Source organism: Eurosta solidaginis, chromosome 3, assembly GCF_040869045.1.
Source record: "Eurosta solidaginis isolate ZX-2024a chromosome 3, ASM4086904v1, whole genome shotgun sequence".
Classification (NCBI taxonomy): Eukaryota; Metazoa; Arthropoda; class Insecta; order Diptera; family Tephritidae; genus Eurosta; species Eurosta solidaginis.
The window spans coordinates 158,868,921-158,896,605 of NC_090321.1; the positions used below are offsets into that span (position 1 = coordinate 158,868,921).

The 27,685-nt window shown below is 34.7% G+C and overlaps 1 protein-coding gene across 6 annotated transcripts in view; it reads left to right on the forward strand.

The window, feature by feature from the left end:
- Positions 1-27,685, forward strand: part of Hil (Hillarin) — a 306,146-nt gene that overhangs the window by 237,042 nt on the left and 41,419 nt on the right. For all 6 annotated transcript variants that reach the window (XM_067773502.1, XM_067773499.1, XM_067773504.1 and 3 more), the window contains exons 7-8: positions 21,889-22,097; positions 22,160-22,434. In XM_067773502.1, coding sequence (XP_067629603.1) covers positions 21,889-22,097; positions 22,160-22,434 — 484 coding nt within the window. The remainder of the gene's footprint in view (positions 1-21,888; positions 22,098-22,159; positions 22,435-27,685) is intronic.

Consider the following 27,685-nt stretch of genomic DNA (forward strand, 5'->3'; position numbering starts at 1 on the left):
ACCATAAACGATTTGGTTGTTGTTGGGAGTCACTTGGAGTCAAATGAGTTGAGTACAAATATTCAACTTATATAATAACAAAGGAAGGCTGTGGGCAGCTATGAATTCAGCCTCTTAAGGGTAGACAAGGGAAGGGGGATGAAAAAAAAAAATATTTCAGTATGAAAAATATTAAGGAAACAGGTTCAAGTCCCGAGACAAATAAATCCAAATACTTTGGAAACAGTTTTTTTTTTCAAGCTACTACTTCTATCAAAACGACCAGATAAAAAAAGCAGCTGTGTTAGCATGTACGCACGATTTCTCATTCATTCCTTTTTGTTATACCTAAGATCACGTATGAACAAAGAGGATAAATATAATAAGAGCCGTCACTCGTTATTTTTGAGGCATTTACTCGATGTAAACTGTGAGGTAGTCGCTACTTTTTTTTGGGCGAGATGTTTATAAATTTCTTCTACTCATTTTCATGGGGTATTTGTGTTTATTTTTCAGACTGTATTTAATTAATTATTTAATTCTCTTTCCAAAAAATACGTTTGCATAAAGTGACAACACCGCATGGATAAATGGAAGGCAATTCAAAAATGTCCCTCATAAAACAAAAGTAGCGACTACCTCACAGTTTACATCGAGTAAATGCCTAAAAAATAAGTATTCTCGCCTCATTATGTAGATGGTGTTCTGGGGACATAAGAAGACAACCCGTGGCGGTTCTGAGGGCAGTATTTTGGAAAGCCTGTAGCTTCTTCCAGTGAGTAGTCTTTAGGCTTGGCGACCAAATCGGGGACGCGTAGCATGCAATCGGCTGGCCAATTTCTTTGTAAGTGGTAATGAGCGTTTCTTTATCTTTTCCCCAAGTACTGCCAGCAAGAGATTTAAGGATTTTATTACGGCTCTGGATTTTCGGTACAATCGCGGCTGCATGCTCATCAAAATGTAGATCCTGATCCTGATCCTGAACGTCACACCCAAGATTTTGGGGTGTAAGACATTTGGTAGCGTAGTGCCATTGACGTGGGTGTTCAAAATGGTCGACACTATAGTCCTTATTTAGTCTACTTTGGCAGTAGTACACTTATACTTCACAACTAATGCGTGTTTAAATCAAACTGATTACTGATTCCTCAACTTACGCTGCTTTTATACTCTCGGTTTTCTCGTTCACCCATTTCTCCTAAGGTCTAGTCATTTCGCGAAAATCTGTTCGGGAACAATTGTATATCGTGCTTTTTACAAGCTATATACATGTATATTTGTAGTTTCTGCTTTTCTTATAGCCATGTGCGTGTGTGTGTGTGTGAGTAAATACTTCGGCTGATTACTACATGTATGTGAGATATCTCTTCGTTGCCTTGTACATAAGTGTTGCCGTTATGATTATTTACTGACAGCATAGTGATGCTTATATTCGCCACAATATGTACATATGTGTATGTGTGTGCAATTGAGAGATTTGAAATTTTTTTCTTTGCGGAAAAGCGTTAGTAATGTCAGAAACGGTTCTACATTAGAGTTGGGATTTTACCAGGTATTTACCATTTTTATGGGTAAATACCAGGAAAATACCCGGAATATTCCTTTTTTGTATCTTTTTTTGGGTATTTAAAAATCATTTGAATCGAGGCTGCTTGGAATTACAATTCATCAATTAAATTTATACGTCATTTGAAATTAAACAATTTTCGTTTTGATTTTAAACAAACAACCCAGCAAACATTCAAAGTCAACAATTAGTCTGAAAGGAGTCCAAACTTTGGATCATTTGCACTCGTTATGAACTCATTTAGGAGCCTGAAGGGAATGCTATATGACTTCTAGCACGCTCATATTTTGCCTTTAAAATAAGTCTTATACAAGCTTCCTTCCGATATCATATATGAGCCTTATTGGTCTCAAATACTATTAATTTTGAGTTCTAATGACTCTACTTAAGGGCTTTTAGGAAGAATTTTTGACACATATCAGAAGCGAAAAACATAGGGGAGAAAGTTATTGTGATAAAACTCCCATGAGGATAAGATAGAAATGAAATTAGTATTAGTTGAATTTATTATTTATTTAGAATGAATTGTCGCAGAAAAATTTCTGAGTTTTTATACCGGAGCTGCCTAGTTTACCTATTTTTATATTTTTCGTTTGTTCCTAATTTGATCAAATTGGAGTAATAAAAGACTCTTAGGTGGTAGCATTTTTGGGGTGATATTTTTCACGTATTTCGGACCCATATTGAACTCCAGAACTGTAAGCGCTTCGAGAATGTTTTTTAGGGTACACATATTTACACAAACAAAGCTACCCCTCAAATATGCTAACGACGCTCATAATTTGAGAAACCGAAACGAGTCCAAAATACGTTGGCAATGTAGGAATCGGAAAAGCGCCGAAACGCGTAGGAGGGTAAAGAAAATCTAATTTTTGCCTTTTATTTAACGGCATAAAACCGCATGCAAAAATTATCATTTATCAAATATTTATGTTCCTCAAAGCGAGTTTGGACCAAATATTGATACTTTGTTACAATTTTTCATTTTAATACAAAATTAATTGCATTTGTACATTATTGTTACCCTTGCTATTATTTTTTTGTATAAGCATCGACGTTTTTCCTCATGGACGCTTCTCGACATTTTTAATGTGACCGCAAAGTTTCAACGCTCTGTCCTGGTGTGTCGAGCTATATATGCCCCCAATAAGCGCTGACGTTGCCTAATAAATAGGCCATATAGGTGTCAGATAATCAGAGTTTATTAGAGTTAAAAATGACGCAGGAGAGTTCCAGTAGAGTATAATATGAGCTGTTTAAAATCCTTTTAAGGCACACGTCGGACTCTTATTTAGGTTCAAATGACATACGTTAAGAGGCTTATATAGGACGACCATTGCAAGAAGGTAAATTCATTGGCTTCGGCCTCCCATATGTGCTCATACCGACTGTAAACGCTCAAATTTAGCTATATTTTTTTACTTAAAATGTTTACTGCGTAAACTTAAGTTTTTGCAGGGGCATGCAAATTAAAGTTTAAGTTGGGTAAATTGAGTTTTTAAAAAACTCTTGCACTTTATTTCAATGCCGCTCAAAAACTGACTAAGCTTTACATTTTACTCTTATTTATAACTTACAAATAGTTTACAATAGGCATATTAGGCCGGGTCGATTTGTGGGGAGGCAAAAAAATCGCCCATTGCTCTGTGAAAATCATATTCTAGAGATCAAGATAAGAAACTTTGCCGAAGGAACCATACCTCCAAAACGAATTCTGATGTCCCCCCCCCCCCCCCCCTTTGGGTCGTTGGGGCAAATTTTTAAAAATCCCACTTTGAAATGCCTATGTTTTTTTCTTTTTGGAGTTTATTTTTCTCTTTAGAAATTTATTTAGTCAGAACATATGTAAATGAAAAAATGAATTTAACTTAGTAATAGAAAAGTAATTTAAAAAAATTATTAGAAATTAGCGTTTTTACAACCCCCTTTTAAAACCAAAGCATCACTGTGATGCATTTGCATGTCGCAAACATAGTTGTGTGGGTTTTTTATTCAACCGTTTTAAAAAATGAAGGTATCACTGTGACACAATTGCAGATCGTAAAATTGCTTGTGTTGTTTTTTTTAAGCCACCACAAGACACAGCAGGTAGAATTGAAATTGCCCCTACCCAAAAGTTCGACCCAAAGGGGGACATCAGAATTCGTTTTAGAGGTATGGTTCCTTCGCCAAAGTTTCTTATTTTAATCCCTAGAATACGATTTTCACAAAGCAATGAGCGATTTTTAAATCGACCCGCCCTAAGGCATATTTAATAGGATGCCTATCTTAATACGATACCTTAGTAATTTTACACCTGGCATTGCATCAGCTGGCTAACGCAATGTCAGTATGTGGGAATGGAATGTTACAACGGATTTCGTAAATAAATCAAATAGCAACGTTTAAAGAATTTGTTTATATTTGCCACCTGATTTGAGTGGAGTCATGTTCCTTAACTCCCCCCTTTCTTCAGATGAAACGTCCCTGTTTCATTCAGCGAATTAGTTAATATTTCAATTTGAGAACATACATTTTTAAATATCTTTTCATTAATTTCAGTTTGTTTTCTTTGCTTAAATATTTTTTATTGATTAGCAGCTTTGACTAATACTATTATCATAAATATAACTGTTACTATTATTAAACCTATCCAAAATATGGGTTTTGATTTTATTTCACATTTTTTATGACATCAATAAAGTTAATATTTTAAAATTTTAAATTTAAGTCTTCAGATTCTATATATTTAGCAATTTCAAAGCTACTGAATTTATTATTTTTTACATATTTCCATATTTTTGCATCTGTGTTCTCATAAGTTACATTGTCAATCTTTGACTGATTTTTAAAAGTTACGAGATAAACTCCATTTACATTATGATTGTCAACAGTATGATTTCCTGAAACTAAAATAACACCATCTTTTATTACATCAAAATCTTTATTCCTTTCTTTAATTTTTATACATCTAGTCGTTTTTCCTAACAAAATATCCACTAAACAAGAATTTGAAGATTTTATTTCACAATATAAATTCACTACTTCTTTCTTACAATTTTTAACATTAACATATTGATTCTCACATTTTGCAATCTCTTTCGATAAATAACTTACCATATTGCTTAGCTATTGCTCTTACTTCGTAAAATTTACAATCTAAAAATATTTATGGATACCTAATATAAATAACTATTAAATCTTTATTCTGTAATATTTTAAAATTAGAAATATCTATTAAATCTGTCACACTCAATCGTCCATGTTCGTTTGCAATAATGTCTCTAATTTCATCTAAATGTAAAATTTCTGGATTCAAAATTCCTTATTTTCCTAAAGTTATTGTATGAATAATATTCTGTAATTCATTTAGTAAAAAATTATTCCTACGTTTCCTTAGTTGTGTAGCATGATCATTTTTATTTGCGTTTTTTATTGTCTCTGATAATTGAGAAATAACTTTATATACTTCTGAATTTGTCATAAATTGTTTGTTGTTATTTAAAATTAACTCGTTTAATTTATTATTTACCAAAACTAAATCGTCGTGATCTGGGGTACCGGCTATCCACTTCCATAAAGTCCCTAATTCATTAATTCCTCTTTTTAAACGTCTCCCTGTTTTTTTTTAGTTGCCCTAACAACGTCTGTATTAGCTCTATTTCTGGGTCCATATTGATATGAAACTCGTCACATATGTCAATTTCCCTAACATTATCATAACCTAAATTTTTATTGTAATCCTCCTCGTCTAGTAGTAATATTTCGGAAAAATAAGTTAAATTAGTAACATGGAAAAAGTCACCAAAGTCGTTGTATAATGCTACGTCTCCATCTTCTATTAATACATAATCTTCTCTTGTATAATCGATTATATCCGTCCCTACTATAGTAATTATTGCCAGAAATATGATTAACTCCATTCCCTATAATTAAAGTTAAGATTTAATGTTATCTTTATGTACTATTCTATTCCTATAATTGATTCTAACTTTATTTCCTAAATCTTCCTTTACCACTTGCTTTTTAAATCTAGGTTTTAGCTTATTTCTCTTCCCTATAATCTTTTCATATATAACATCGCCATGTTGGTATGTTTTACTAACCCTTTTTCTATTTTCCCTATCTAACATTTTATTTTGCGCAGTCAAAAGCTTTGACCGAACTGCATCAAGTGGCACTTTATTAAAAAATATTTGAAATGGTTTTTCTTCTATTACTGAGTGAATCGTTTTATTGTATTGATGCACAGCACGATATATCGACTCCGCAAAACTTATTAAATTATATTCGTGTTTAATGCAACGCGCGATTTTTATTACGGTCGAATGCACTCTTTCAACTTGTCCATTAGTTGTGCTATGACCTGGACTAAAAAAATAATTATTATTCCTAATCTTTGCATTAAAGATTTAAACTGCATTGTAATAAACCCAGGTTCATTATCAACCGTTATTTCCTTTAACTCAGGAAAACTTTGGATAACTTCCATTACTTTTTCCTCCAAATTAATTTTATCTTCAATTTGCTTTACTACCAAATATTTAGAATATGGATCAATGCAAGTAATAAATTTCAAATGTTGAGCATAAAAAATATCAATATGTACTTGTTCTCCGTCCCTTTCCGGTATTGGAACTTCCCCAATTGGAATCTTTTTCGGATGCCTGTCGTATTTATTCTTGTTACATACTTCGCAATTTCTTGAATATTGTTTAAATTGCTTGTACATTTCGGGCCAATAGTACTGATCTTTGATTTGTTTTAACTTTTCTCTATAATTGCGGTGTGCGCGATTATGAGTTTTTTCTATAATAGCCGCTTGGTCCTCCCTATTAGTAATATCATTAGCGAAAGGTCTTGAATGCATAAATTTTGTCTATGAGTAAGTTTCTCTTAAGACATGTTTAATTCCATAAAGCACCTCTGGTGTGCAGTAAATTGCGGTAACCAATTTTGGATTCAAATATTCTGTCAAAACCGAAGGAATATTTTCAGGTTGATCATATTCGATCAAAAAGCGTTTGTTATTAAATGGAAATATGGTTTCCAAGGCTGTAATTCTAGCACCCTTATCAATAAGGATTTGCTGTTTGAAATGATTTAATGGCTTCTTTGTTGCAGCAATTTGATATTCATCACTACTTTCTGCAGAATGTTGTGTATTAGTTAACCCTCATTTGTACTGATGGGTCCAGCCAGACCTTTTTGAACTTTAATTCACTATTTCTATGCCAGGGGATGAGTTTATGTTTTAACGCTTCTTGATATCCTTCGTTATGTATTTTAGCATAATTTTTTTCATACATACATTTATAAACATTTGTAAATATTTATTTAATTGAATTTTTCAGTGTTAAGGTCATATTGAGTACTCATGGGTCTGGCCAGACCCTTAAGTAAATAGCGTAGTGATTCAATTCGTTGGTATGCATCGGCCTACTTTATTTTCGGTTTGTGCATGGCTTTCTTTGCTGTTTTGTGTTTGAAGTCCCGTTTTACAAAATATTTTTGTTTTCTCATTTTGCATGTGTCATTAGAATTCGGTGTTATCCGTGAAAACGTGTATTTATTTAGTAAAAATGAGTAAAATAGATTTTATTTATGATAATGTGCCACGTAGTGATCCCAAATTTTATGAGTTGGTTGCAAATGCTTTGGCCGAGGAAATTGAAAACGATAATGACAACGGCGATAATGATTGTGCCTCCGAAGTGGAAAATGAGTCGGAATTTCAACCTTCAGATATGGAAGCTGAACATGAAACTGAAGTCGCAACAGTTCAGATAGCGGCGATGATTTGAATACTAATGCAAGTAACGACTTTTTTGATAAGGATGTCGTATTCGCTAGTTACCATAATGTACTACGTTTTCCCGGTGGATCGACTATCAAATCGCGTTCTCGTGTTGAAGTTTTTGATGAGTTTTTTACACCAAACATATCATATATTATAATAAGTGAAAGAAACAAATACGGTATGAAAAACACAAATTAATGGAACTTGAGAAATCCCACCAATTTGAAAGAATGGCAAAATCTTGTAAAAGCAGGGTTGATGGGTTTTCTTGGAATTCTTAATGCAGAAGGACTCAGCAATATCAATAACCAGGCGGCGTCGGTTTTATGGAAATTGAACCAATTGCCGATTTTCAGAGCAACAATGTCTGACCATAGTTTTTGACAATATCCCGTTATATAAGCTTCCATGACGGGTACACTAGATCCTTTCGCTCAGAAAATGTACCTATGCAAGATATTTGGTACTTTTTAATTGAAAGCTTTCGAAGGAATAGTGAGATAACTGTTGACGAGCAACTCTATCCTTATAGAGGAAGAACAAAATTTACTCAATACATTCCATCAAAACCGGCCAAGTACGGTACAAAAGTATAGTGGACATGTGACGCAAAAACTCATTATCTTTTGATTGGAGATATTTATACTGGAAAAGGAGCCAATGAAGATAGAGCAAAAAACCAAGTAGAAATTGAACGGATACGTTTGGTTTCAAAATATGCAAACTCAGGGCGCACAGTAGTTGCCTATAAGTTCTTTTCTAGTTTTAATTTATGTAAGCGTGTAATGAGCTTGGGGCTGCCCTACGTTGGAACTCTTCGAAGCAATAAAGCATGCATCCTACCCAAAATGAAAAAACACAAGAATAGGGCAGTTATTTCCTCTGAGTAGAAAAACAAGATTCTTTTGCCAGGAGTGTGAAGAAGCTGTTTGCCAGCAACTCTCAAAATGCTATTACATATGTTTTAAGGGCACAAAAATAAATTTATTTTAATTTAAGTATTTGATTTTATTAATAGAGTGCCTTATTTAAGTTTTCAAGTTGGTATTAAAAAAAATAGAGTGCAGTTTCGATGATTACTACATGTATGTGAGATATCTCTTCGTTGCCTTGTACATAAGTGTTGCCGTTATGATTATTTACTGACAGCGTAGTGATGCTTATATTCGCCACAATATGTACATATGTGTATGTGTGTGCAATTGAGAGATTTGAAATTTTTTTCTTTGCGGAAAAGCGTTAGTAATGTCAGAAACGGTTCTACATTAGAGTTGGGATTTTACCAGGTATTTACCATTTTTATGGGTAAATACCAGGAAAATACCCGGAATATTCCTTTTTTGTATCTTTTTTTGGGTATTTAAAAATCATTTGAATCGAGGCTGCTTGGAATTACAATTCATCAATTAAATTTATACGTCATTTGAAATTAAAAAAATTTCGTTTTGATTTTAAACAAACAACCCAGCAAACATTCAAAGTCAACAATTAGTCTGAAAGGAGTCCAAGCTTTGGATCATTTGCACTCGTTATGAACTCATTTAGGAGCCTGAAGGGAATGCTATATGACTTCTAGCACGCTCATATTTTGCCTTTAAAATAAGTCTTATACAAGCTTCCTTCCGATATCATATATGAGCCTTATTGGTCTCAAATACTATTAATTTTGAGTTCTAATGACTCTACTTAAGGGCTTTTAGGAAGAATTTTTGACACATATCAGAAGCGAAAAACATAGGGGAGAAAGTTATTGCGATAAAACTCCCATGAGGATAAGATAGAAATGAAATAAGTATTAGTTGAATTTATTATTTATTTAGAATGAATTGTCGCAGAAAAATTTCTGAGTTTTTATTCCGGAGCTGCCTAGTTTACCTATTTTTGTATTTTTCGTTTGTTCCTAATTTGATCAAATTGGAGTAATAAAAGACTCTTAGGTGGTAGCATTTTTGAGGGTGATATTTTTCACGTATTTCGGACCCATATTGAACTCCAGAACTGTAAGCGCTTCGAGAATGTTTTTTAGGGTACACATATTTACACAAACAAAGCTACCCCTCAAACATGCTAACGACGCTCATAATTTAAGAAACCGAAACGAGTCCAAAATACGTTGGCAATGTAGGAATCAGAAAAGCGCCGAAACGCGTAGGAGGGTAAAGAAAATCTAATTTTTGCCTTTTATTTAACGGCATAAAACGGCATGCAGAAATTATCATTTATCAAATATTTATGTTCCTCAAAGCGAGTTTGGACCAAATATTGATACTTTGTTACAATTTTTCATTTTAATACAAAATTAATTGCATTTGTACATTATTGTTACCCTTGCTATTATTTTTTTGTATAAGCATCGACGTTTTTCCTCATGGACGCTTCTCGACATTTTTAATGTGACCGCAAAGTTTCAACGCTCTGTCCTGGTGTGTCGAACTATATATGCCCCCAATAAGCGCTGACGATGCCTAATAAATAGGCCATATAGGTGTCAGATAATCAGAGTTTATTAGAGTTAAAAATGACGCAGGAGAGTTCCAGTAGAGTATAATATGAGCTGTTTAAAAGCCGTTTAAGGCACACGTCGGACTCTTATTTAGGTTCAAATGACATACGTTAAGAGGCTTATATAGGACGACCATTGCAAGAAGGGAAATTCATTGGTTTCGGCCTCCCATATGTGCTCATACCGACTGTAAACGCTCAAATTTAGCTATATTTTTTTACTTAAAATGTTTACTGCGTAAACTTAAGTTTTTGCAGGGGCATGCAAATTAAAGTTTAAGTTGGGTAAATTGAGTTTTTAAAAAACTCTTGCACTTTATTTCAATGCCGCTCAAAAACTGACTAAGCTTTACATTTTACTCTTATTTATAACTTACAAATAGTTTACAATAGGCATATTAGGCCGGGTCGATTTGTGGGGAGGCAAAAAAATCGCCCATTGCTCTGTGAAAATCATATTCTAGAGATCAAGATAAGAAACTTTGCCGAAGGAACCATACCTCCAAAACGAATTCTGATGTCCCCCCCCCCCCCCTTTGGGTCGTAGGGGCAAATTTTTAAAAATCCCACTTTGAAATGCCTATGTTTTTTTCTTTTTGGAGTTTATTTTTCTCTTTAGAAATTTATTTAGTCAGAACATATTTAACTGAAAAATGAATTTAACTTAGTAATAGAAAAGAAATTTAAAAAAATTATTAGAAATTAGCGTTTTTACAACCCCCTTTTAAAACCAAAGCATCACTGTGATGCATTTGCATGTCGCAAACATAGTTGTGTGGGTTTCTTATTCAACCGTTTTAAAAAATGAAGGTATCACCGTGACACAATTGCAGACCGTAAAATTGCTAGTGTTGTTTTTTTAAGCCACCACAAGACACAGCAGGTAGAATTGAAATTGCCCCTACCGAAAAGTTCGACCCAAAGGGGGACATCAGAATTCGTTTTAGAGGTATGGTTCCTTGGCCAAATTTTCTTATTTTAATCCTTAGAATACGATTTTCACAGAGCAATGAGCGATTTTTAAATCGACCCGCCCTAAGGCATATTTAATAGGATGCCTATCTTAATACGATACCTTAGTAATTTTACACCTGGCATTGCATCAGCTGGCTAACGCAATGTCACTATGTGGGAATGGAATGTTACAACGGATTTCGTAAATAAATCAAATAGCAACGTTTAAAGAATTTGTTTATATTTGCCACCTGATTTGAGTGGAGTCATGTTCCTTAACTCCCCCCTTTCTTCAGATGAAACGTCCCTGTTTCATTCAGCGAATTAGTTAATATTTCAATTTGAGAACATACATTTTTAAATATCTTTTCATTAATTTCAGTTTGTTTTCTTTGCTTAAATATTTTTTATTGATTAGCAGCTTTGACTAATACTATTATCATAAATATAACTGTTACTATTATTAAACCTATCCAAAATATGGGTTTTGATTTTATTTCACATTTTTTATGACATCAATAAAGTTAATATTTTAAAATTTTAAATTTAAGTCTTCAGATTCTATATATTTAGCAATTTCAAAGCTACTGAATTTATTATTTTTTACATATTTCCATATTTTTGCATCTGTGTTCTCATAAGTTACATTGTCAATCTTTGACTGATTTTTAAAAGTTACGAGATAAACTCCATTTACATTATGATTGTCAACAGTATGATTTCCTGAAACTAAAATAACACCATCTTTTATTACATCAAAATCTTTATTCCTTTCTTTAATTTTTATACATCTAGTCGTTTTTCCTAACAAAATATCCACTAAACAAGAATTTGAAGATTTTATTTCACAATATAAATTCACTATTTCTTTCTTACAATTTTTAACATTAACATATTGATTCTCACATTTTGCAATCTCTTTCGGTAAATAACTTACCATCTTGCTTAGCTATTGCTCTTACTTCGTAAAATTTACAATCTAAAAATATTTTTGGATGCCTAATATAAATAACTATTAAATCTTTATTCTGTAATATTTTAAAATTAGAAATATCTATTAAATCTGTCACACTCAATCGTCCATGTTCGTTTGCAATAATGTCTCTAATTTCATCTAAATGTAAAATTTCTGGATTCAAAATTCCTTATTTTCCTAAAGTTATTGTATGAATAATATTCTGTAATTCATTTAGTAAAAAATTATTCCTACGTTTCCTTAGTTGTGTAGCATGATAATTTTTATTTGCGTTTTTTATTGTCTCTGATAATTGAGAAATAACTTTAAATACTTCTGAATTTGTCATAAATTGTTTGTTGTTATTTAAAATTAACTCGTTTAATTTATTATTTACCAAAACTAAATCGTCGTGATCTGGGGTACCGGCTATCCACTTCCATAAAGTCCCTAATTCATTAATTCCTCTTTTTAAACGTCTCTCTGTTTTTTTTTAGTTGCCCTAACAACGTCTGTATTAGCTCTATTTCTGGGTCCATATTGATATGAAACTCGTCACGTATGTCAATTTCCCTAACATTATCATAACCTAAATTTTTATTGTAATCCTCCTCGTCTAGTAGTAATATTTCGGAAAAATAAGTTAAATTTGTAAAATGAAAAAGTCACCAAAGTCGTTGTATAATGCTACGTCTCCATCTTTTATTAATACATAATCTTCTCTTGTATAATCGATTATATCCGTCCCTATTATAGTAATTAATGCCAGAAATATGATTAACTCCATTCCCTGTAATTAAAGTTAAGATTTAATTTTATCTTTATGTACTATTCTATTCCTATAATTGATTCTAACTTTATTTCCTAAATCTTCCTTTACCACTTGCTTTTTAAATATAGGTTTTAGCTTATTTCTCTTCCCTATAATCTTTTCATATATAACATCGCCACGTTGGTATGTTTTACTAACCCTTTTTCTATTTTCCCTATCTAACATTTTATTTTGCGCAGTCAAAAGCTTTGACCGAACTGCATCAAGTGGTATTTTATTAAAAAATATTTGAAATGGTTTTTCTTCTATTACTGAGTGAATCGTTTTATTGTATTGATGCACAGCACGATATATCGACTCAGCAAAACTTATTAAATTATATTCGGTTTAATGCAACGCGCAATTTCTATTACGGTCGAATGCACTCTTTCAACTTGTCCATTAGTTGTGCTATGCCCTGGACTACAAAAAATAATTCTTATTCCTAATCTTTGCATTAAAGATTTAAACTGCATTGTAATAAACCCAGGTGCATTATCAACCGTTATTTCCTTTAACTCAGGAAAACTTTGGATAACTTTCATTACTTTTTCCTCCAAATTAATTTTATCTTCAATTTGCTTTACTACCAAATATTTAGAATATGCATCAATGCAAGTAATAAATTTCAAATGTTGAGCATAAAAAATATCAATATGTACTTGTTCTCCCTCTCTTTCCGGTATTGGTAATATCATTAGGGAAAGATCTAGAATGCATAAATTTTGTCGATGAGTAAGTTTCTCTGAAGACATATTTAATTCCATAAAGCACCTCTGGTGTGCAGTAAATTGCGGTAACCAATTTTGGATTCAAATATTCTGTCAAAACCGAGGAATATTTTCAGGTTGATCATATTCGATCAAAAAGCGTTTGTTATTAAATGGAAATATGGTTTCCAAGGCTGTAATTCTAGCACCCTTATCAATAAGGATTTGCTGTTTGAAATGATTTAATGGCTTTTTTGTTGCAGCAATTTGATATTCATCACTACTTTCTGCAGAATGTTGTGTATTAGTTAAAGAGCCGCTTGAGTTACTTTCATCATTTTCCAACTCTGTTACATTATTTAAAATTTGCCGGGATAAAGCATCTGCAACCACATTTATTGCACCTGGTTTATAAATAATTTTTGGGGAAAACTCCTCAATAAATGCCCTCCATCTTTTCATTTTGATATTTGGATTTCTTTCAGAAATTGTAAATGATAATGGTTGATGGTCGGTGTGAATCTCCAAATCTCTCACCGAATAAAGGTAATTTCGTAAATTCTTCAATGCCCACACAATGGCAAATAATTCCTTTTCATTTGTCGCATAGTTTTTTTCAGTCGTGGTTAATGTTTTTGAAATAAAAGTCACTGGTCTCTCCTCTTGAGATAACACAGCTCCTACGGCTACATTTGATGCACATGTTGTTAGAACACATTTTTTTGTAAAATCTGGTTGTATCAATTCTATCTGCTGACACAACAATCCATTTAGTTTTTCGCAAGCAGCTATTGCCTTTTGGTCTAGATTGACAAATTTTTTTTTTTTTTTATATTGGGAGATTTTACCATTTTCCCCTTGTAAATATTTTGTAATTGGTTTTGCTATTTTAGCATAACCTTCTATAAGTTTCCTATAATATCCGGTTAAACCTAAAAATCCTCTAACCTGACGTAGAGTTCTTGGTATTGGATAATTTTTTATTGCTTCTATTTTCTTTGGATCGGTTTTAATGACCTTATGAGATACAATGTATCCCAGAATCTCAACTTCTTGCTCGATAAACCTAGACTTTTCTAGAGATATTTTCATATGGGACTTTTTCAGTACTTCTATTACCAATTCTAAATGTTTCAACTGATCCTCCAAATTACGTGAATATACTATAATGTCATCAATGTAGACATGGCAAAACTTCCCGATATATTCATGCAAAATATTATTCATAGTCCGTTGGAATATGCTGGGAGCGTTGCGAAGGCCAAAGGGCATCCGCACATACTCATACTTCCCGTTATTAACGGAGAACGCCGTTTTTTCAATATGCTCTTTCATTAATATTTGATGAAATCCAGATTCGAGATCTATTGTTGAAAAATATTTTGATTCCCCCAAATTTGAAAGTATGATCTCTGGATTCGGCATCGGATATCTATCCGGAATAGTTTTTTCATTTATTTTTTTAAAATCAATCACTAAGCGTAACTTAGAACTTCCATCCTTATTAATTCCCTTTTTTGGAACTACCCAACATGGAGAGTTATATGGACTCTTACTTTCCCTTATAATCCCCTTCTGCATTCGACTTCGGACTTCTTCATTAACAAAATATTAACAGATATTGGATATGGATATTGTTTGGACCAAATGGGTCTTTCCTCATCCATGCGAATTTCTACTCTGACATCTGTGTTGAATGGTAAATCCAAATCAAAATCTTCGTGTTCTTTTTTTATAACATCAATTATCTTCTGACGAAGATTCTTTATATTGCCCTCTTTTGGGCTTATTTTATTATTTGGAATTTTGCTGGTACATTCTTCAGCTGGCGCTGTGGAACGTTCTTGTTCCACATTTGTTCTATTTTTTATATTATCTGTACTATTGCCGGTATTACCGTCGGCTGGCGCTGTGGAACATTTTTGTTTCACTTTATCAACCTCACTTTCTTTTTCACAACTGTGCTTCATAGCACTCCTTTCCCCAAATTCATAAATTTTTCCAATTCTATTAACAATTAACTTCTGGTTTTCCAGATCCACTAAAGCGTTCGTTGGCGGCCACCGTGGTGTGATGGTAGCGTGCTCCGCCTATCACACCGTATGCCCTGGGTTCGCACCCCGGGCAAAGCAATATCAAAATTTTAGAAATAAGGCTTTTCGATTAGAAGAAAATTTTTCTAAGCGGGGTCGCCCCTCGGCAGTGTTTGGCAAGCGCCCCGGGTGTATTTCTGCCATGAAAAGCTCTCAGTGAAAATTATCTGCCTCGCAGATGCCGTTCGGAGTCGGCATAAAACATGTAGGTCCCGTCCGGCCAATTTGTACGGAAAATCAAGAGGAGCACGACGCAAATTGGAAGAGAAGCTCGGCCTTAGATCTCTTCGGAGGTTATCGCGCCTTACATTTATTTATTTTTTATTTTACTAAAGCGTTGACTTTCCGCAATAAATTATAACCTATAAGGAGATCTGACTCCCAAGTTATCAATTTCGTAAAAAATATCCTTAACACCAAACAGATGAATTTCGTGGTAAAATCTTATTATTGTATAACCATTAATGGTTTTTATCCTCTTATAAATATCCAATTCTTTTGGATTCCTATAAATTCCCTTCCTGATGTAACAGGATGTTGCACCTGTATCTACTAAAATTTCAAAATCTTTTTTTATAGCTTGGTCATACAGATATATATGGCAAGCTTACTTTTGGCCTAAAAAATGGCCTTCATTAATATTATTTACTCGTTGTAGTTCTTCCTGTGGTTGCGCACTGACTTGCGCACCTCAAACTCTTTTATTAAAATTGTTGTTTGCGAATTGTTTCTAACTCCCTGTGGCATATATCTATTACTAGGCCTATTCTCAATTTGCAGGGATGGATCTACATCCATTGGCTCTGGACGGGTTTTTTTATTGTCGCCGAATATTGGACTATTTTTCTGCGGGTACATCAAATTATTCTGAAACTCCTGACTTCTCCGATTATTATAAGGAAGTCTGTGGGGAGATGAATTAAAACTTTTCTGCGGGTGGCTTTGCGAATATTGCAAAGCAAATTGTGACCTCATTTGATTGGCATTTAACTCTTGAGCCTTGGCAAGGGCATTTGGCAAATCCTTCGGTGCCAAGGTAAACAATATTTGATCTAATGGGTGATTAAGCCCAGTTATAAAGGTCCGCAGAGCAGTGGCTCTGTTTTTAGAGTTTATCTCTTTAGTTTTGGGTGAGTTTGTCCCATGAGTCATTATGGTCTTATTTATGAGAAGCGTCAACTTCTCATTAACCTTATTATAGAAAACTATCAGGGATTTCGATCCCTGTCCTAGGACTCTCATCTCCTGTTCGATTATATGCTTGGCCTTTTGTCAGTAAAGGCAAAGTCCAGACGACTTAAAATTGCGTCGAAATTAAAAACTGTTCCGTGAGTGGTCAGTATATCATTGGCCTCACGGGTAATTTTATTCCTTAAAATTGTTAACGCCGCGAAATATTTCCTACTTCCCCTTGTGTACAATGAAATGGAATTATTGGCTGCTTCGCGCCAACTTACATAATTATTTATCTTACCCTCAAGCTCAGGTAAAGATTTGATAACGTCTAAAGGTTCGTCACAATTTATATTTGAATCTATTTGTTCGGGTACAAACTCGGTCACAGCATCATTGGTGTTGATGGTCTGTATCTGTCGCCTCATTTGCTCTACTTCCGTTCGTAATGATGCCGTACTAGCGGCAATCAATCTAGATATTACATCCATATTAGTGGTACTATTATTACTATTTAATGACATTTTTGTCAAATCTTCTGTCAAAGAATCCAGATCTATATACCCTTTTCAAATCTTCTTTCACAATCTTTTAGCACTTCATATAAATTTTATTTTTTAACTTTGCTTTATCTCTTCTTGTTTTGCCTTTACTTTTATAATCTTCTAATTTATATGTACATACATATAATAATTTATACATACTATGTATTAACATATACCTTAACTATTTTATTAATTAGCTTACGCTTCTTCGTCTTCGGATTCTCGTCCTTCTATTTGATCCTTGTTCGCTTTGTGGATGAATGCTACTGTACATATGTTGGTGGTTCTTTAACTTTCCCGAGCTACGTACTTCGCGTTTTTAGTTTTCTTGTAAGGTGACAAATATTTTTGGCCAATATTGCTCTCTCTCAATCTTGTACGAACTTCCGTTTGTATATGCAAATAATCGTGTGTTGCTTTTTATACATATGCCGTTGTTTTGTATACAAATGCACATTGGTTTTCAGGAAGATTTTTCTTAATGTCCTTTAATCGAAAAGACACAACAAAAATTTACTCTTCGGTCATTTTTTTGTTTGCTTTAATTTTAGAGTGTTTTTATACTCAGTTGAGCAAAGCTCACAGAGTATACTCACTTTGATTGGATATCGGTTGGTTGTACAGGTATAAAGGAATCGAGATAGATATAGACTTCCATATATCAAAATCATCAGGATCGAAAAAAAAATTGATTGAGCCATGTCCGTCCGTCCGTCCGTCTGTCCGCTAACACGATAACTTGAGTAAATTTTAGGGTATCTTGATTAAATTTGGTACGTAGGTTCCTGAGCACTCATCTCAGATCGCTATTTAAAATGAACAATATCGGACTATAACCACGCCCACTTTTTCGATATTGAAAATTTCGAAAAACCGAAGAAGTGCGATAATTCATTACCAAACACGGATAAGGCGATGAAACTTGGTAGGTGAGTTTAACTTATGACGCAGAATAGAAAATTAGTAAAATTTTGGACAATGGGCGTGGCACCGCCCACTTTTAAAAGAACGTAATTTAAAAGTTTTGCAAGCTGTAATTTCGCAGTCGTTGGAGATATCATGATGAAATTTGGAAGGAACGTTACTCCTATTACTATATGTATGCCTAATAAAAATTAGCAAAATCAGAGAACGACCACGCCCACTTTTAAAAAAATTTTTTTTTTTAAGTCAAATTTTAACAAAAAATTTAATATCTTTACAGTATATAAGTAAATTATGTCAAGATTTAACTCCAGTAATGATATGGTGCAACAAAATACAAAAATAAAATAAAATTTCAAAATGGGCGTGGCTCCGCCCTTTTTCATTTAATTTGTCTAGGATAATTTTAAAGCCATAAGTCGAACAAAAATTTACCAATCCTTGTGAAATTTGGTAGTGGCTTAGATTCTAGGACGATTGCTTATTTCTGTGAAAAAGAGCGAAATCGGTTGAAGCCACGCCCAGTTTTTATACACACAGTCGACCGTCTGTCCTTCCGCTCGGCCATTAACACGATAACTTGAGCAAAAATCGATGTATCTTTACTAAACTCAGTTCACGTACTTATCTGAACTCACTTTGTATTGGTATAAAAAATGGGCGAAATCCGACTATGACCACGCCCACTTTTCGATATCGAAAATTACGAAAAATGAAAAAAATGCCATAATTCTATACCAAATACGAAAAAAGGGATGAAACATGGTAATTGGATTGGTTTATTGACGTAAAATATAAATTTAGAAAAAAACTTTGTAAAATGGGTGGGACACCTACCATATTAAGTAGAAGAAAATGAAAAAGTTCTGCAGGGCGAAATAAAAAACCCTTGAAATCTTGGCAGGAATACTGTTCGTGGTATTACATATTTAATAAATAAATTAGCGGTATCCGACATATGATGTTCTGGGTCACCCTAGTCCACATTTTGGTCGATATTTGGAAAACGCCTTCACATATACAACTACCACCACTCCCTTTCAAAACCCTCATTAATACCTTTAATTTGATACCCATATCGCAAAAACAGATTCTAGAGTCACCCCTGGTCCACCCTTATGGCGATATCTCGAAAAGGCTTCCACCTATTGAACTAAGCCCCACGCCCTTTTAAAATACTCATTAACACCTTTTATTTGATACCCAATATCGTACAAACATATTCTAGAGTCACCCCTGGTCCACCTTTATGGTGGCATCTAGAAAAGGTGAACACCTATAGAACTAAGGCCCACTCCCTTTTAAAAAGACTCATTAACACCTTTCATTTGATACCCATATCGTACAAACAAAGTCTAGAGTCACCCCTGGTCCACCTTTATGGCGATATCTCGAAAAGGCGTCCACCCATAGAACTAAGGCCGACTCCCTTTTAAAATACTCATTAACACCATAATGTACAAACACATTCTAGAGTCACCCCTGGTCCACCTTTATGACGATATCTGCAAAAGGCGTCCACCTATAGAACTAAGCCCTACGCCCTTTTAAAATACTCATTAACACCTTGCGCTTGATACCCATGTTGTACAAACGCATTCTAGAGTCACCCCTGGTCCACCTTTATTGCGTCATTAATACCTTTAATTTGATACCCATATCGTACAAACAAAGTCTAGAGTCACCCCTGGTCCACCTTTATTGCGATACCTCGAAAAGGCGTCCACCTATAGAACTAAGGCCCACTCCCTTTTAAAATACTCATTAACACCTTTCGTTTGATACCCATATTGTACAAACACATTCTAGAATCACCCCTGGTCCACCTTTATGGCGATATTTCGAAACGGCGTCCACCTATAGAACTAAGGCCCACTCCCTTTTAAAATACTCATTAACACCTTTCGTTTGATACCCATATTGTACAAACACATTCTAGAGTCACCCCTGGTCTACCTTTATGGCGATATTTCGAAACGGCGTCCACCTATAGAACTAAGGCCCACTCCCTTTTAAAATACTCATTAACACCTTTCGTTTGATACCCATATTGTACAAACACATTCTAGAATCACCCCTGGTCCACCTTTATGGCGATATTTCGAAACGGCGTCCACCTATAGAACTAAGGCCCACTCCCTTTTAAAATACTCATTAACACCTTTCGTTTGATACCCATATTGCACAAACGAATTCTAGAGTCACCCCTGGTCCACCTTTATGGCGATATCTCGAAAAGGTGTCCACCTATAGAACTAAGGCCCACTCCCTTTTAAAATACCCATTAACACCTTTCGTTTGATACCCATATTGTACAAACACATTCTAGAGTCACCCCTGGTCCACCTTTATGGCGATATTTCGAAACGGCGTCCACCTATAGAACTAAGGCCCACTCCCTTTTAAAATACTCATTAACACCTTTCGTTTGATACCCATATTGTACAAACGCATTCTAGAGTCTAGAGTCACCCTGCTCCACCTTTATGGCGATATCTCGAAAAGGCGACCACCTATACAACTACCACCACTCCCTTTTAAAACCCTCATTAATACCTTTAATTTGATACCCATATCGTACAAACAAATTCTAGATTCACCCCTGGTCCACCTTTATGGCAATATCTCGAAACGGCGTCCACCTATGGAACTAAGGAGCAATCCCTTTTAAAATACTCATTAACACCTTTCTTTTGATACCCATATTGTACAAACAAATTCTATGGTCACCCCTGGTCCACCTTTATGGAGATATCTCGAAACGGCGTCCACCTATGGAACTAAGGATTACTCCCTTTTAAAATACTCATTAACACCTTTCATTTGATACCCATATCGTACAAAAAATTCTAGAGTCAACCCTGATCCACCTTTATGACGATATCCCTAAATGGCGTCCACCTATAGAACTATGGCCCACTCCCTCATAAAATACTCTTTAATGCGTTTCATTTGATACACATGTCATACAAACACATTCCAGGGTTTCCCCCGGTTCATTTTCCTACATGGTTATTTTCCCTTATGTTGTCACCATAGCTCTCAACTGAGTATGTAATGTTCGGTTACACCCGAACTTAACCTTCTTACTTGTTTTTTTCCTTTCCTCTCCTTTTTAGAGATACTTGTTTTATTTTAATTTTTTACAGTGTTTTTTTTCACTCCAGAGGACACGCAACCTTTTTACAGGCTATCACTGCGTGGCTCCTGGCAGGATCGCCAATTAAAGTTTAAGTTGGGTAAATTGAGTTTTTAAAAAACTCTTGCACTTTATTTCAATGCCGCTCAAAAACTGACTAAGCTTTACATTTTACTCTTATTTATAACTTACAAATAGTTTACAATAGGCATATTGAATAGGATGCCTATCTTAATACGATACCTTAGTAATTTTACACCTGGCATTGCATCAGCTGGCTAACCCAATGTCAGTATGTGGAAATTGAATGTTACAACGGATTTCGTAAATAAATCAAATAGCAACGTTTAAAGAATTTGTTTATATTTGCCACCTGATTTGAGTGGAGTCATGTTCCTTAACTTGCATTATTAGCCAAATATTTTTGAAAAAAGCTGGATTTCAGATTAAAACTAATTCAACTGATAGCCTAATGGATAACTACCCACCAATATAGGACCAATTGGGTACATTTTGGATTGAATTTGTGTGTTTGTTTCCCATATTTTCCAAAAGATTATTTTTACCCTTCTTTTGGGTAAATATTTGGGTATTTACCCATTTTTACCATATATAACCAATTTACCGGGTATTTACCATTTGAGTATATACCCCTTTCCCATATCTAGTTCTACATACCTGGTAGGTGATTTTATCACAGGTTTGCGCTCTAAGCCGATTTAATTTTAATTTAATATTAAAATTATATAATTAACAGATATGAATATGATGATCATTACTTCCTTACGGACCCACGTGAGTTCATCTACGAATTTTTCCCCCTACAAGAAGAGTGGCAACTGCTCAAAAGGCCAATAACATTACGAGAATTTGAAAATCTGCCCTTTGTGCGTTCACTTTTCTTCCGTTATGGGCTACATTTCGCAGATGAAGGTTATGGCGCCGTAGTGTTTACTGATGATACGGGTGAGTTATGTGGTATAATTTGGAAGTAATTATTACTTCAATATATATACTTCAATTTACAGGGGCCGCGACTGTTCGTATTGCCATGCCTACAGATATGCAGAGCTGTCTTATATTCCATTATAATCTCAAGTTCTATGACAGCGATGAGGACTCCTATGATGGAATCTCGTTAAAGCGATTCGTTATGCAATCAGTTATTGGAAACATTGTAGCTTTCCGAGTGCACGCGCCATGCTCGGGTGCCTTTCTTTTGGACATTTTTGCAAATGCAGTTACACCACAGGAATACCTAACGGGCGAGCCTATGAAATTTAAGTCAGTCTGCAAGTTCAAGGTAATAAAATAAATGTTTCTTACAGATATACACAATAAAGCGTAATGCTCACCCTGACCATTATGAACTCATTCATTGCAACATATTTTGCGGGCTTTGTTTGGCTCTCGTTACCATATGATCAACAGCTGGGAGGTTAAGAATGATAATAAGAAAAATAGCTAGCGGAGCGTATCTTCATACAGCTGATTTAAATACCATATTACAGCAATGATCACTGAAAGAGTGGGGTTATTCTTTACTTTAGCCCACAACTGCTGTCAAAATACGAGCTTTGGACCCAGGACCGCAAATCCGAAAGGGGAAATTAAAAGTTTTATTTGAGTCAGAAAACCGAAAAATTAACTGCTCCGAAACGCGGGATGCGATCCATAGTATTTACTATTTAAAATTACCCTGGGTGGGCCCAGCGCCAGTTTTACTTACAGTTTTTTTGTGGGTATGTACTACAAATCATAAAATTGAAGATAAATTGATTCAATGCAACTCTGTTCTTCCTGGTGTTCTTCATTTTACAGCCTTCAATTCACTACATAACCTTAATTTAAGCTGTCGAGCTATAAAGTAAAGAATTATATATAGTTTGGCAACTTATATTGAGGTTATATAGCGTGAATTCTAACACTAAGTGATCGGCGGACCCAGAGAGACATTTTCGGGGGGGAACTTTTCGAAAAAAAAATCAGATTTTTTCAGTATCCGCAATCAACTTAATCGGTGGTAGCGCCTAGCGGTTTGTTTTATATTCCATTTAAATCACCCGGAATAATCGGTAGTCTCAACCGAAAAAATGTACATATGTTAGCATTGCTTATCCATTCATCAGTCTATTCCTAAGCCTATTGGTCGGTGGGGTCATCATCACACGTTTTTTGGAATAACTGTCATTTCAAAAAATGTTTTGTTACCAAATTCAGCACACTACTTCTTCTGACCGCGACTAATGCTCCTGTAAAAAATAAATATTATTTCAAAATTAAATATAATTCCGTGATAATTCAATACTTTACCGGGTATTTCCGTCATTTATAAGGCTACACTGCTACAATTTTATATGACCAACTTCGTAAGATTGACATAAAAACTGTATTTGACCATCTTGAAAAAGCGCGTGGCAACCTTACTAAGACCGCTTGAATCTTTTGAAAATCTTTGCATCGACTTCAAAAACGTTTGAGGACGTATTATTTATAACCATCTTTTCTTTTCAAAATAGAATTGCCCTAGGCAAGAGTCACAAAATCGGTTGATTCCCACGCCCACTTTCTACATAAAAATGAAAATACACAAAAATAACACACATACAAATTCGAGAGAATTTCAGATAATAATAAATGGAGAGAGGACGATCGACTTCGCTTTTTCCCGAAATATTTTTATATCCAGCTCAAAGTTTAAACCATGATACAAAAAAGAAGGTAGTTCCACTCAAAATTTTTTGACGTATTTGGGGATTTTTGAAGTTTCATAATGTTTGTTGTTTTGCCTGAAGCGTTGCCTTACCGTTACTGTTTAAGGCGAAATCGTGGGTTTTCGATATGGAAATTTCCTTTAGGATGAAAGAGCAATGGTCACCTGAGACAATAATAATATGATTTATGTGCATATATATCGATTGAGAATACAGTAAAATATGCAATTTTATTGAAAAATAGTGGATAACGACTCATTCATTGGTTAATGTCTCATATCTTTATGGCAGCTTGACCCCTAGATAGAAAAAAATATACGAAAAATCCTGTTGCTCTAGCATGGCCCTATTATCATGCCCCTACAGTGAATATTTTTCAAGGCGTGTTGAGAAAAAGTGTACCTCCAAAGTATGTCAATGCTAAAAGGCACAGAATGTGTAAAGGTGGCGCTGCCCCAAGGTGACCCCTGGTACAGCGGGCAAAAACACTCTCATAACTAGTGGCTAACCTGCAGATCTACAGGGTAATGTTCTCCCTAAAGAATGGTTTAACAATTCCCTCCTAAAACGCAACGCTTGAATTATACAATAAATAAAAAAATAAAAAATGTGGACTTCCAGCGAATTTATCAAGAAATTGCGGTATCGGTTTCTAAGGACCTCCTTTGAGCAAGCAATTGACAAACGTGTATGTTTTGACGAAATGTTCTGAGCAAACGTACGAACACTTGAGAAGGCTATATTCCCTTGCTTTGCATACTTCGATCCATGTTCCTTCCACCAAAACAATTTTCGGGAGCTCGAAAAACTTATTAAAAACCTTGCTTTCGAGGCTGATATTTCGTATTAAAATATTTCCAAGGCATGGGGCTCATATTTTTAAACGGTTTTAATTAGTTTGACTTGACAGGCTGCACGGCCAGCGCGAATTTTGTAATTAAAATTTAAGTAACTTCTCGATAAGCTATAAGCTTGAAACTTGGAATATAGTTCAGAACCCGATGACAATGCAATAATAAGAAAAAAATCGCCGCTAGGTGGCGCAAGGATCGAGATATTCACAAAAATCGTATTTGTGGTCCAATTTCGCTCATATTTGGAACACATAATACCTACAAGAATAGAAAGCGTCCTATGAAAAAATCGCCGCTAGGTGGCGCATGGATCGAGATATTCACAAAAATCGTATTTGTGGTCCGATTTGGCTCATATTTGGAACACATAATACATACATGAATAGAAAGCGACCTATGAAAAAAATCGCCGCTAGGTGACGCAAGGAACAAGATATTCACAAAAATCGTATTTGTAGTCCGATTTGGCTCATACATATTTGGAAATCATATTTGACATACAGATATAGAAACCGCTTCAGTAAAAGGAATAAATAAAAAAAAAATGTTTAATTTAAACGGTTTTATTGAAAGCAATACTTACATTAAGTAAAAATAATAATAATAAAAAATAGAAAATAAAATAATTTAAAAAAAATTTTGTATTATTACTACTTAATGTAGATAAGTATTGTTTTCATTATGAAAGTAATTTAGTCGTATTCGTTAATATGAAATCCATCAAAATTAGAGAAATTCGTAACATTTTTCAATCTGGTAGCCCGATTTTGGTGAAATTGTCCCCGCAAAAGTCAAGTGGCTAACGTCACACTAAATGGAACTATCAACATTTTTTGTATCATGGTTTAGACATTTAAAGATCAAATAAAGCTGCATGATTGTCACCACGGTTGCCACAGCCTGTTTTCATTTGGGACCAAAATTCGTAAAAAAAAGGACCAACATTTGTTTTCATTTAGTGGTATACAAACAATGTAATAATCAACAACTTAAAAAGTACAAAACAACACGACGTTACAAACAAACAAAAAAAAAAAAAAAAAAGAAAATGTAAGGCGCGATAATCTCCGAAGAGATTTTAGGCCGAGCTTTTCTTCCAATTTGCGTCGCGCTCCTCTTGATTTTCCCTTCAAATTGGCCGGACGGGACCTAAATGTTTTATGCCGACTCCGAACGGCATCTGCAAGGCAGATGAGTTTTCACTGAGAGCATTTCATGGCAGAAATACACTCGGAGCGCTTGCCAAACACTGCCGAGGGGCGACCCCGCGTAGAAAAATTTTCTTCCAATTGAAAAACCTTATTTCTAAAATTTTGATGTTGCTTTTCCCGGGATGTGAACCCAGGGAATACGGTGTGGTAGGCGGAGCACACTACCAGCACACCACGGTGGCCGCCAAAAAGTGCTTCAATTAAAATTGATGATAATTATTGATGATGATAATTAAATGCTCAATGCGGCCGCCGAACTATGTGGAAGACTCATTAAATCATAAACAAAACCAAGCAATTCTTCAAAACACTTTTCGTTCATACCATTTCTATAAAAGCTTACCTTTTCCCAAAAAGCTAAAACGTCTATATCAGGCTTAAAATCACAATTTGACGGTCTTAAAAGCTTCCATTGTGTAACAATGGTATCTTGATCGCTCTTTATCAAGTACGAAAAGTTATTTATTAACGGCTATCGGCTCTGCTTGTGAGCGCACGGACTTTTAAAAAGATAATGTTGGTAGACGAAAAATTAAAATAGTGGTAGAAGTTGGTAGATTTTTTTTTTTCAAAGAAAACAATAGCTACCATGTAAACAAAAAAACATATATATAAATATAAATTTGTATATACATAGCTATGCCTATATACTTGATTTTTCTTGTATTTCGAGCTTGAAATACTGACGAAAATATACCGAAACGTCTAGTTACAACAACAATTTTCCAATGTACCAAAAAAAAAGATTTGGTTTCAATGCGAATATAATGAAATGTTGGTAGATTTTTGGACTTTGATGGTAGAAGTGGTAGAAAATGAAAATGGGTCAAAAAGTTGGTAGGTCTACCAATAAAGTGGTAAAGTCCGTGCACTGCTGGTGAGAGTTACTGAAAATCGATTGCCATTTACAGGGTGTTCAAACAAGCAAATTTTTATCAGCGTATCGTATTGTTATGAAAGTAAAAAAATTCAAAAATTCAAATCAAAGTACCAAAATCGAAACGGCTCGCCAAAAAAGGACCGAAATTGAAAAAAAAGGAGCAGCGGACCAAACGGGGTTGGAGCGGACCAAATTTGGTCCAAATGGACCCAAAGTGGCAACCGTGGCTGTCACCCGATCGAAAAATACGGCACAGAGTATAGGAAAAATTTGAAATATTACCGAAAATTCGGCGAAAGACGGAAGGTATCAGAACGAAAATGTAGCCAATGTTCAGGGAGTGCTCAGATTCTGGAGGGAAGCTGTCTAAGTCATCTTAAACGGAGACAGAGTTGAAGCACCCAGCGAAAGTGACAATGTTCCACCCGTTCCTCATAATAATTGCTGCTGGAACATTCCACGGTTGGTATGGGACAAATTGTACACATTTTTTTCATTTCTAGGCCTTAAATAAAGAAAAACTGTAACTTTTTCAGAAAAAGTGTTTAGTTCATTCGGATTGTATGGTACATGTGTAAATAAAAATAGAAACCTGCTTTTGAAATATTTGTATTCATACATATGTGTGTCAAAAATCGCAAAAAGGCATCCGTTTGTGCGGGACGCCAGTCAGTAGGCGAAATTTCAGCGAAACTATTTAGTCGGCGAAGTCGCCCCTCGGCAGAGATTTCGAGTGTATTTCTGCCATAGAAAATTTCTCAGTGCAAGTTCATCTGCCTGCAAATGTCGTTCGGAGTCTGCGTAAAACATGTAATACCAGTCCCATCAATTTGTAGGAAAAATTAAAAGGAACTCGTCGTAAATTGGAAAAGAAGCTAGGACTAAATTCTCTTCT